This window comes from Telopea speciosissima, chromosome 8, assembly GCF_018873765.1.
Source record: "Telopea speciosissima isolate NSW1024214 ecotype Mountain lineage chromosome 8, Tspe_v1, whole genome shotgun sequence".
Lineage (NCBI taxonomy): Eukaryota > Viridiplantae > Streptophyta > Magnoliopsida > Proteales > Proteaceae > Telopea > Telopea speciosissima.
The window spans coordinates 6,116,088-6,128,659 of NC_057923.1; the positions used below are offsets into that span (position 1 = coordinate 6,116,088).

The 12,572-nt window shown below is 38.7% G+C and overlaps 1 protein-coding gene across 4 annotated transcripts in view; it reads left to right on the forward strand.

Annotated features, from left to right (window-relative positions):
* The window catches only part of LOC122670834 (callose synthase 10), a 103,691-nt gene that overhangs the window by 33,234 nt on the left and 57,885 nt on the right, over window positions 1-12,572 (forward strand). For all 4 annotated transcript variants that reach the window (XM_043867839.1, XM_043867840.1, XM_043867841.1 and 1 more), the window contains exons 20-31: window positions 1,575-1,624; window positions 2,250-2,336; window positions 2,491-2,576; window positions 2,679-2,706; window positions 3,868-3,965; window positions 4,118-4,199; window positions 4,330-4,490; window positions 4,826-4,946; window positions 6,747-6,844; window positions 6,984-7,074; window positions 7,159-7,319; window positions 7,410-7,519. In XM_043867839.1, the coding sequence (XP_043723774.1) occupies window positions 1,575-1,624; window positions 2,250-2,336; window positions 2,491-2,576; window positions 2,679-2,706; window positions 3,868-3,965; window positions 4,118-4,199; window positions 4,330-4,490; window positions 4,826-4,946; window positions 6,747-6,844; window positions 6,984-7,074; window positions 7,159-7,319; window positions 7,410-7,519 (1,173 nt within the window). The remainder of the gene's footprint in view (window positions 1-1,574; window positions 1,625-2,249; window positions 2,337-2,490; window positions 2,577-2,678; window positions 2,707-3,867; window positions 3,966-4,117; window positions 4,200-4,329; window positions 4,491-4,825; window positions 4,947-6,746; window positions 6,845-6,983; window positions 7,075-7,158; window positions 7,320-7,409; window positions 7,520-12,572) is intronic.

The window sequence follows — 12,572 nt, forward strand, 5'->3', positions numbered from 1 at the left end:
CCCATTAGCTTCCTTTTGACCTGCACACCATTACTAAATAGAACCCTACCTCAAATCCCTAATCCTAACCCTAATTCTGCCCTAGTTTACCTATTCTGCCCATTCGAACCAGCAGCCCCCATTGAGATCCTGTTGCTTGGCCTCTAATAGGATCCTTCTCCTATTTAGAGCTACATTAAGGAGGAGGAGGATGAGAATAAAGCGAAAAAAAATTGATTATCAGTTACACTGTCACAGGGGAGAAAAAATAGTGAAGGAGGAGAATGAGAAGGGGAGGAGAAGGGAAAAAAAGAAAAACAAAAACATAGTGAGAAGGAGAAGAGAAGAAGAACCAAACACACACACACACACACACACAAAAACTTACTGTTGGAGATACCAGAATAGAGGATGTAGGGCTATTGATTTTGTGAGGAGGAGGAGGAGAAAGAGGAAAAAAAAAAAACAAATCGATTATCAGTTGCACTGTTACAGAGAAATGAATGGAAAAAACAGTGGAGAAGAAGAAAAAAAAAAAAAAAACACAAAAACAGCGAGAAGGAGAAGAAAACACAGACATTAATTTACCGTTGGAGATGCTGAAGATGTCGGAGATCCCGAAATAGAGGATTTAGGGCTGATGATTTGTTCTCACAGTCACGGGTTGAAGCGATAAACCCTTTTTAGGGTTGGGACTTGGAGTTGCAGTGCGTGAGAATGTGAGTTGTGAGAGACATAGCTTTTTACCTCCTTTTATATGCTTTGATCCCTTGTAGCGGTAGTGCATGTTATTCCGTATACATGCTAATGAGAAAATCAGAAATAGAATCATAAGCGTAAAAAAAAATGTGAAACTAAGGCGGGCTCCCAGGTCTTAAGGCGTACCAAGGCGTCCTAAGTGACGCCTAGGTGATGCCCAGCACACCAAGGCGGCTGCCTTTTGCATGTTTAAAAAGGCGCGACCTGCCTAGCCATCCCTAAAATCTCCTGGACGCCTACACGATGCTTTAACAACTTGGTTACACTCCATATTTATCTATTTTTGGGTGAATAAGACCAAAATGCAAAACCCAGCCTTTACATAGGGGAAGAGGCTTGGGTTTGTAAAATAGAAGGGGGGGGGGGAGACCCTAGGAATTCACAATAAGCCTGTTTCTAGGGAAGTCAACACAGTAGCTTGGAGATCTAGAAATCTTGGATTTGACTTCAAAGAAAATGGAGTTCCAAGTATGCTGAAAGGACCTAGACTTGGAGGTCCACCTTTTGATGTTACTCTCATACCAGATATGGGAGAGAGCAGCACCAAAAGCTAATTTCCCCACCAATACACTCCATATATTTTGTTTAAAATAAACATTACTTTTCTTTATTTCCCCATGTTGGTGCCTCCGATGCTTATGCTTGATTTTTAGTGTGCATTTTAAGCTATCATATTTTCACTACTGATGTCTTTCAAATTGGTGAAGAAAAAAATTGCAATACCTTGATCTTGCTTGATGTTTTCATGTTAAAAATTTCTTGACATGCTTTCCATTAGTTTGTTTAAAAGATGTAATAAATGCTTACTGATTTATGCCTGTCATAACTTTGGTCAGACAATAAAAATGCATTCACGGTTGCTAGCCTTTGGGCACCTGTTGTGGCTGTAAGTATCTTTCCCTCTTTATTTAACTTGTGCATTGAGAATGTGGGTGTGGACCAAGTACATAAGTAGTTGGTATTATATACTCATCAGGGTTTTCAAGGTGTCGCCCAGGCGTCCATTCTCTTTCTTGGGTCCAAGGTGACACAGCATGCCTTGTGGACATCTCACGAGTTTATGTTGCTTTATGTTTTTTTTTTGTTTTTTGATGAATATGCTTATATTATATCCTATGTTTTTTTTATTTTTTTAATTATATGTAGGTTTTCTCACATTAGGTCATTACTAGCATAATTATATCATATTGCATTGATATGGCTTATTTGCTGTATATAAGCATAATTATATAAAATTATTATTGTTATATTATATATAGTCATATACTGCACGCCTAGGTTGCCTGGGCGCCCCTTCAACGCGTTGGGTCGCCTAGTCGCGTGACAGCTATGATACTTATACATTGTATATTTTTGGCCAAAATTGGTTGGGAATCTCTTCCATCATTGGTGTCCTTGCTGACCTATTTGATCCCTTGAGTGCTTAATGGCCTTGTTCTTACTTGAATATTTAAAGCCTGTGGATATTGAAACTTTATAAATTGATAGTTTCACTTGTTTAAAATTTCCAGATCTACCTTATGGATATTCACATATGGTACACAGTCTTATCTGCTCTTGTTGGTGGTGTGATGGGTGCTCGGGGGCGTTTAGGAGAGGTGCTGAGACGACCTTAACGACTGTATTCATTATAATTCTGCTTCATATTTGCTTAAGTATATATATTATTCTGTTCTGATTCTTTATTAAAAGCCTTTGTGTTGTAAATGTTGTTTGTGAGACTAATATTGAGGTTTGTTGAATTTGTGGCAGATACGTTCAATTGAAATGGTGCATAAGCGTTTTGAGAGCTTTCCGGAAGCCTTTGTTAAGAATCTTGCATCTTCCCAAACAAAAAGGTGTCTGTTTGATGACTTGCCATTATCTATCAGTGGGTTCTACTTTTCCTGCTCTTTCTTACATTTCAATTAGTTGACACGCTTGCTAATTTTCTCTGACAGGATGCCTTCTGATGCACAATCATCTCAGGTGAGGATTCTGCTTTGTTCTTTTTTTTTGTTTCCTTTTGATTGTCTGTTACTACTGTCAGGATTTCAATAACTTTCTTGGGTGAGGGTTCTATTTTGTGATCTTTGATTTCGTGATTGTTTCTTTCATTTACTAATGATCCTTTTGGAAAGGATGTATGTTATGTTTTGTGCATTATCTGTGTGGAAGTTCAGGATTCTGAAATTGAAATTGGTAGAGGTGAATTGTACTTTATTAGAGATCCAGCTCAGTGTTGACTTTGGTGATTCAAGGCTTTTGGGTGTTTAAGTATTATTGTGCTGAGTTACGAAACTATGGAATAAAGAGAACTCAACTGCTCTTTTTACTAAGTCAAGTGTTTCCAGTTTCTGAATGATACTGAATTACTGATGAGTCATTGAGTCCTGCTAGCTTTATTGAATTATGCCATGTACTGTTGTTTTTGTGATGAATGATGAGTATGGGACACATTGACACCTGCATTTTCTATTTATTCTATCCAGCTGGCAATCATTTCCACAAGTCCTTTGACTAATGCTTTTGTGATTAGTAATGCATAGAATGCTATAAAATTTAAATGACAGAGTAGAATTTCTATGAGTAATCGAGTTTGGGAAGTGATGCTTCTGGTGGTGTCGTGGTGAACCTTCCCCCCCTCCCCCCCTTTATATGGGAGAAAATTGAGTATCAAGTATGACCTCAAACAGAGCTGATTGGAGGGCAAGGATCCATGTAGCCGACCCCATTTAGTTGGGATAAGGCTGAGTTGTTGTTGGAGAAAGCTGAAATATGTTCTTGCTGTCTTCATTCTCGGCTTCGCTTCCGGCCTTCCCCTCCCCACTTCTCATCCTTTGGTCCAAGTCATGTCTTTTTCCTACCAAGGTGATCTCAAATATGATAATCATAATGTCTGCTGTGGATTTGGATGAGATGGATTTTGGTATGTGCTATTTATCTGGAAATCTTGTCTGGAACTATGATTGTTCAAGTTCTGTCTGGTTAATGTGATTCTCCTGCTTAACTTCTTGAAGTTCCTACATTTTCCCCCTTTTTCAGTGCAACTGAATCATGTTTTTCTGTATGCACATGCTTCCTAGTTGATGTTGTGGACACACAAATGTTGTAACCTGCCTGTGGTGTTTTTTTTTGGGGTTAATTAAGGTTCCTCAGGAGATGAACAAGGTATATGCAGCTATATTCTCTCCCTTCTGGAATGAAATCATCAAGAGTTTGCGTGAAGAAGATTATATCAGTAACCGGTAATTCATGCATCCAACATGTTTTTTTTTTTATTATTTATATCGATTCATGTCTGCTAAATGTTTGATTCTATATGCATTAGCGTCTCTGAATCTTTTTCATTTTATGCTTTCTTTTCTGTTGATCTTTCTTCTACTTTTGATGCTTCCAGTGAGAAGGACTTGCTTTCTATTCCAAGCAATGCCGGAAGTCTCAGATTAGTTCAATGGCCTTTGTTTCTTCTTTGCAGCAAGGTATGTCATGTTTTTACTGTATGTTGTGTTTGTGATTAGTGATTACACAAGCTCATATATATATATATATATATTATATATATATGTATAATATCTTTTGGTGTTTATAATTCTTTTCTTGATCTTCCAGATCTTTTTGGCCTTGGATTTGGCTTTGGACTGTAAGGATACTCAGGCAGATCTATGGAGCAGAATATCTAGGGATGAATACATGGCATATGCTGTTCAGGAGTGCTACTACAGTGTAGAAAAGATTCTGCATTCTCTAGTTGACAGTGAAGGGAGGATTTGGTATGGATCTTACACATTGTTTCTGTTTGTGATAAACAATGTTTGTCTTCTACTCAGCCCTGCCTCATATTTTTAATTTTTTTTAGGGGGGGGGGGAATAGGGGAGGGGGGAAGGTAACAGCCAGGAGACTCGAATTCGAGACCTCCTGGTGAGCATGGGCATGATGCGCACCACAGCTCACCAACTGCGCTAGGCAGCTGTTGTTATGCCTCATATTTTTAATTGAACACGAATATCGTAATGTGTTATTTGCATCCTGTTCTTTTTTTTCCCGTCACTGTGTAATCAGATTGTTTAGAATTTCATTTCTTTACATCTTGTCTTTTGATTATAGGGTGGAAAGGATCTTTCGTGAGATTAATAACAGTGTTTTGGAGGGTTCACTGGTTATAACTTTACAGCTCAGGAAGCTTCAACTGGTGGTTTCAAGGTTTACGGCTTTGACTGGGCTTCTGGTGATTTTTTCCTCCTAGATATGTTGATCTATCTCTTAGACTGAGATGTTATTTTCTCGTTCCCTTATAAAATGCCTTCAATCTGCGTCCATAAAGCTGTTTGCTTTCTTTTAGGTGAAAAATTGAATGTTACAAGAAGAGTATTTGGCATATAACATCAAGTTTTGTGAATCTTGACATAGTCACGCTACTGATAGGAAGGATATTATGTTTATTTGATCATAAGGCCTGGAAATTTGTCAACTGGCTCATGAGTTGAATGGTTAAGAACTGTGGGCGTTCAATTTTGTGATGCCACTAACCTAGATAAGTTGTTGATGCATCTAGTTAGAGGATGGCTGTCTTAAGTATGTTGCATTTCAAGGTTGTGTGGTTTGTAGATTTTAAGGAGTTGTATGAGAAAGTTCAAGACTTAAGTCATGTTTCGAAAGATTGTTGTTTAAGTGGTTCATGTTGCTACTTTCTTGCATGGTTGTCACGGCGTCTAGGTGAACCAAGGCGGTCAGGGGGGGGGGGCAAAAAATAAAGGTGACACCAGCAAGGCACCTGGGGCCTAGTCATCGTCTGGGCACCGCCCAAGCGACCAAGGTGCCAATCCAGACAAAACCGCCTGAACGCCTAGGCGACGCATTGACAACTATGCTTTCTTGTGCAGAATGGTTCTTATTCCCATTGTAGCAAGCTTTATGTTCCTAAGTTGTCGCTCAAGTATTCTATTATGGTCAGAAGACTTAAGGGTGGACTAAGTTCTAGCAATTTTGGCCCATTTCCCTAATATCGATTCATTTCACCAATTTTGACTTGAAATTTGGTATTTTTTACATGAAGGAATGTGAATTTCGATTACTATGGCCAAAATTTTGACATTTTGATCATCTTTCGTTTTGCTCATTTTGATGAAATATTGTATTATTTGTATTTTGCATTTGATTTTGTTTCGAGGTCCATCAAAACTGAAATATTTCGCCAAATTTAAACCATTTCGATCAAAATTTTGAACATTATAGGAGGAAGTTCTAACTAAAATTTCACTTTCTAGTGTCAGATGGACATCAATTTCCCACTGACGTGTGAAATCCCCCCCTTGCTGACAGAACCTTCCATTTATAAGCTTTAGTTTTGTTGCTGATCAGCTTGACTATCTTCTTGGTGCTAATCTATCCCAGTGGAAACTTTGCCAGTTGTTGGTTTTTAAAGTTCACTATGTGGCCCCATACAATGGATATTATGTGCAGCGTCCTTAAGAATTCTCCTTTCATCTTTTTGAATGGCTTAATCCCAGAAACTGTCATTGGCACATTACAGATCTGCCATGTAAATGTTTGCGTTGTAGGTAAAGCCTTTGTGAGTGAAAGGTTTTTTGGTTCCTTCATTATGGTTTGACTTTCGGGATTGAGTTCCAACATGGACTATTTTTACCTATAACAGAATATAGATAGGGTTGACTTTTCCAGCATGATTCGTGTTGCTCAGATAACCAGACTTCTTGGAAAAAGAAAATCTTACTCTCTGGTGTTAAAATTTTTTTTTGTTCAAACTAAAACATTTAATTAAAAGCGCAATGGTACAAAAATCAACAACCAGCTACCATGTGCACAATGAATTTATTTTGCTGTTAATTTTCTTCTCTATTTCTTCAGTATTTTATTTTTCTATCAACTGTGATAATTATATTCTGAAAATGATTCATGTAGATCATGGAATTTTCTCTGAATTGAAATGTCATGATTGTTCTTTCTTTCATGGGGACTCTGATAATTTGACAAAAAAAAAATATAAAACATAAAACCTTCTGTACAGACACGGAATGAGACTCCTGAGCTAGCTAGAGGTGCTGCAAAAGCTGTGTATGATCTATATGAAGTAGTTACACATGACCTGCTGTCACCTGATTTAAGGTAAAAAAGTACACCTGATTGTTTGGTTAAGATTGATAAAGTACATTTTTCTCTATTGTCTAGGAAAATAATTTTGTGTTTTATCGAGGTAACCTTTTTTTTTTGTGTGTGCGTTCTAAGAGAGCATTGTATCCTCCAGGGAGCAGCTTGATACGTGGAATATAATAGCGAAAGCTAGAAACGAAAGGCGTCTCTTTTCTAAGATAGAATGGCCAAAGGATCCAGAAATTGTACGTCTTGAATTCTTCTCCTTCATCATTTATTCTTTTGTTTCACCTAGCTTTAGCTGTTTCCTGTATTTTTTGTTGACACAGAAGGAGCAGGTGAAGCGATTGCACCTCCTTCTGACTGTAAAGGATTCTTCTGCTAATGTCCCAAAGAATCTTGAAGCAAGAAGAAGATTAGAGTTTTTTACAAATTCTTTATTCATGAACATGCCTCCTGCAAAGCCAGTTTGTGAGATGATTCCATTCTGGTACATATGCAAACGAGTGTATATTATTTTTGTCTTTACATCAATTGTTTCCTTGAATATGCGATTAATTTATGTGTTGTTTGAAAATAGTGTGTTCACACCATACTACAGTGAGACTGTACTTTATAGTTCCTCTGAGTTGCGGGCTGAGAATGAGGATGGGATCTCTATTCTGTTCTACCTCCAAAAGATATTTCCAGGTAAATTTTGTTGTGTACTGATTGTATTTGACTATCTGTTGATCCATTTCCCCTTTGTGAGGATACAAATGTCAAACAGCTCTCTAGAGCAATGTTGCAAGAATTTACTCAGGTCGTTCCTATCTTACCGTTGTGGTTGTTATTAGGTGATACTACCTTTTATACTAGTTCTCTTTAAAGAAAATGAACAATGGAAGTATAAATGAAAATCGGCTTTGTCATTAACATATGGATGTCATTTAAGTTTGTACCATACTGACAATCCAGCTTTTGTAGATTAAAAAACAAGTTTCCACATTTGTAACAGTTTACATATTTTGAAACTTTAATGGTTTATTATTAGGGAGGGGTTTTGGCACACCCCTCCTACCCTGAGGGGTTCTGCAAAACCAGTTATAACTTATAAGCCTATAACTATAACTGCCATGTGGCAGTTCTGTTAGGGCCCCAATTTGGTGGACATATTGTCCTTGTCATTATGTAGCCGTGTATAAAATGTCAGACTAATATGATGTCTGGGTGTTATTTTGGTTCTGTGAATTGTTCAGGAGAGCTCAAGTACAACAACAAACAACAACAACTCAGCCTTATCCCAACTAAATGAGGTCAGCTATATGGATTCTTGCCCTCCAATCAGCTCTATTGAAGGTCATACTTGATACAAGGCCATGCGTGTCTATCCTCACCACTTCTCCTAAGGTCATTTTAGGTCTGCCCCTGGCTCTTTTAGTTCCTTCAATTTGAATCAAATCACTCCTCCGTAATTTGCATCCAAAGGCCTCCGTTGAACATGGCCATGCCACCTCAAATTTCTTTCTCGTAGTTCATCATGTATCGGAGCTACTCCCAAATCAGCACTAATATGATCATTCCTTTATCTTTCCTAGTTTTGCCACTCATCCATCTCAACATCCTCATCTTCGCTACACTGAGTTTATCTGTATGATGCTTCTTCACTACCCAACATCCCACACTATACATTATAGCCAGTCGTATAACTCTCCTATAAAATTTGTCCTTTTAAGTTTTAAAGGAATACGTTGATCACACAACACTCTGGATTCAAGCATTTAAAAACCAAGTGAGAAAGCTCCATACATGTTATGGCGCCAATGTGAGCCATTGCAGGTTCTAGGTTCCTAGATGTCTAGGCAAGATGCCCAAGACGAGCGCCTTACTTGAGGGAATTGTGCTCCATTCTGTGTGCTGATTCTTGTTCCAACACGTTTTTTCATATTCTTTTTATCTATTCTTTTCCCCTTCTTTGCCATTCCTTCTCTCCCCCCCCCCCCCTTTCCTCCTTTTTTTCTGGTTAAAAATCTTTTCATTATTATCTCCCATTTTTGGACTAAAACAGATCTGGGCGCCTAGACAGACAAGGTACCTGGTCACCTTCGACATCTCTGGGCACCTCTTCAATTAGACGGCACTTTGACAACCATGAAACATGGTGGGCCATACGGTCAAGATAGGTGACCAAATTTAACAGGTAGCCCATTCTGAAATTCCCCATGTATCCAAAGTTCAGGTAGACAAATCATCAATTCATGTGGCTAATAAAAATAGGGGGCATGGTGGAAACCTTTTTGGTTAAGTGTGTGCTGGTGACCTTTCCCCCTATTATTATCTTAAAAATTTCTAGCAGCGTATTTTTAAATTTTTGTAGTATTTGTTTACTTGTTTTAGGATTGTTGTTTCTCTAAGTGTTGAATAAATAGGGGGCATGGTGACCTTTGTGGTTGTATTTATCATTACTATATTTCATATGGTCATATACTACATGCCTAGGGTGCCTATGCAACACCTAGGTGGGTGCCTTGTTGCGTAGGCGCCCCTTCAATGCCTTGGGTCGCCTTGATAACTATGCTCCTCTTGTCATCTGATAGATCTTTCCTTGTCATTTGCTGCCCCATTCTGTTATTCTTTTGAGAATCTTTTCCTTCGTTGCTTCCTAGTTGCCGAAGATTTCTACATCTAAGAAACTTTCTTCTTTGCTTGTTCCTCTTTAAACTACAGCCTCCTGGTGGGAGGAAAGAACTTTCTTGTAGCATTTTTTTTGGGGTGAATAAAAAATTCATTAGTGACTGAGCCTTGGTGCAACAGTTAAGTTGTGCTATTGCAGCCTGTTGGCTGTGCGTTCAAAACCAGGAAACAGCCTCTCTTGTGAAGAGGGGGTAAAGCTGCATAGATTTGCCCCATCCAGACCCTGCAGTAGCGGGGTGCTCTTTTTTTGAAATAAAAATCATTACCAAAAGAGGGAGAGAAGATAGAAGGGGTCCCGAAAGAGGGGAAAACGAGAAACAAGGAAGAACTAAATTACATACAAACTAAACCCATTCCTTAGGTAGAGGAGGAAGAGGACTGCAGAAAGGAAAGGGACATACTCAAGGACACCACAATATGCATGTTTCTTGGGGAATCTACTCAACAAGTGGAGACCATAGCAAGCTTACTCTTGATACCAAAGGAGATGGAGTCCCTAATTTCTTGGAAGGATCTAGAGTTGGAGGACCATTTTCTGAGATTGCGCTCCATCAAGGTTCAAAAACTCGTCTCGAGCATGGTTTAAAGTATCGACCAATACGATACGATACATAGCGATATGTATTGGTATCGACCGATACCGATACGATACATACCGATACATATCTTTTTTTTTTAGAAAATAGTATGTCTCGATTGGTATCGTATTGTATTGGCCGATACAATACGATACAGACCAATACTTACGATACATACATTAAAGGTTCTGTGAGAGTATCGATACGTATCGGTATGTATCAGCCGATACGGTTCGATACAGACCGATACTACTCGATATATACCGATACAGCCGATACCAATCGATACACGTTAATGCGACCATTAAAGGCCCATGTGACAATCAAACTATGATTTTGGTTTTGAGACCAGAGATTGTTAGAGATTTCATAGAAAAAGGAGATTCACATAAAAAGGTAGGTTTCAGAAAAAACTTGATATTTGTGTTTAAATCATGGTTTTTGATGAAATCTTAGAAATTTGGAGAATGACTTGTGTCAATGAGGCATAGGCCAGCTTTATTTTTAATGAAGAATAGAAAATTCTGGAATGAGTACAAGACCAAAATACCCCTATTGACAATTCTACCCTTGTACCCATATTACAATACTCCCCCTCAAGTTGGTGCATAGATATCAATCATGCCCAACTTGCTAACAATAGCACTAAACAACTTAGAACTTGGGCCTTTGGTAAGAACATCCGCAAGATGATCATCTGAAGGAACGAATTTGATGCACATCTGACCACTGTCAAGTTTCTCCTTAATGAAATGATGGTTTATCTCTACGTGCTTTATTCGATCGTGATGAACAAGGTTGTGAGCAATGCTGATTGCAGACTTACTGTCAGAGTACAAACGCATAGGCATATCAACCTCAATTCCAAGGACTTACAACAACCCTTAGAGCCAAAGAGCCTTACAAATGCCTTGGGCCATAACCCGAAACTCAGCCTCTGCACTAGAATGAGCCACAACCGTTTGCTTCTTGCTCCTTCAGGTGACAAGATTTCCTCCAACATAAGTACAGTAGCCAGAAGTAGAACTTCTATCATCAGGTGACCCAACCCAATCTGCATCTGTATATGTTTCAACCTTCATGTGACCATAAGGAGAAACCAAAATTCTTTTCCTAGGAGAAGCTTTCAAATACCGCAAAATTCTGTAGATAACATCCAAATGTGTAGAATAGGGGTCATGCATATACTGGCTTACCAGACTTGCTGCAAAGGCAATATCTGGATGAGTGTGGGACAAGTAAATTAGTCGTCCTACCAATCTCTGGTACTGCTCTCTATTTACAGATTCCCCCTCTTTTGATCGAAGGTGACAATTAGGCTCTACAGGGGTGTCAGCTGGCTTACATCCCAACATACCCGTCTCAGATAATAATTCAATGGTATACTTTCTTTGAGATAAAGAGATTCCTTTGTTAGAATAGGCAACCTCAATTCCCAAGAAGGACCTAAGCTTACCCAGATCTTTGATCTCAAACTCAGTACCCAGAAACTTCTTCAAAGAATCAATCTCTTCCTGGTTACTCCCTGTGATGACTATGTCATCCACATACACTATCGACATTGTCACATATTTGGTAGTCCTTTTAATAAAAATTGTGTGATTTGCATTGCTTTGCTTGAACCCGATGGAGACCATAGCTTTTTGAAACCTACCAAACCACGCCCTAGGAGATTGGTTCAACCCATAAAGAGCTCAATTGAGCTTACATACCTTTCCCTGAGTCTTCTGAGAATCAAAACCTGGTGGAATATCTATGTAGACTTTTTCAGCCAATTCACCATGCAAGAACGCATTTTTTACATCAAGCTGAAATAAGTCCCATCCGTGATTTATTGCATAAGATAGGAGAACTCTCACAGTGTTCATCTTAGCAACTAGAGCAAACGTCTCCTGATAGTCAATCCCATACGTCTGGGTAAAGCCTCTAGCAACCAGCCTGGCTTTATATCTCTCAATACTTCCATCGGCCTTGTGTTTGACAGCAAAGACCCATTTACACCCTACAACTCTCTTTCCCGGTGGAAGCTGAACCAAATCTCACGTGTTATTTTTGCCAAGAGCTCTCATCTCTTCCTCCATAGCTTCTTTCCAATCTGAATGTGCCACTGCCTCTTGCCAGGAGTTAGAAAGCGAAATAGAGGACAAAGAAGCAACAAAAGTCTGGAAACTAAGAGACAACGAGTCGTAAGAAACCACATTAGAAATTGGGTGATGACTACAACTACGTTTACCTTTCCTAACAGCAATAGGAAGATCTAAAGTAGGATCATAAGGAGGAACAGATGGAAGCTTGCAAGAGGGCTCAGAGTTAGTAGAACTTTGAACCTGTTAACAAAACAGTTCTAGGAATAATGCTTGGATGATTTATTGTCATCCCAAGCACATCTATTTATAATCATAATAAAACAGAGAACATAGTTACATGAGCAATGTGGGACTAAACCACATACAAGAGAAACATAATAAAAAGGAGAAAAAGTCCAGAATACC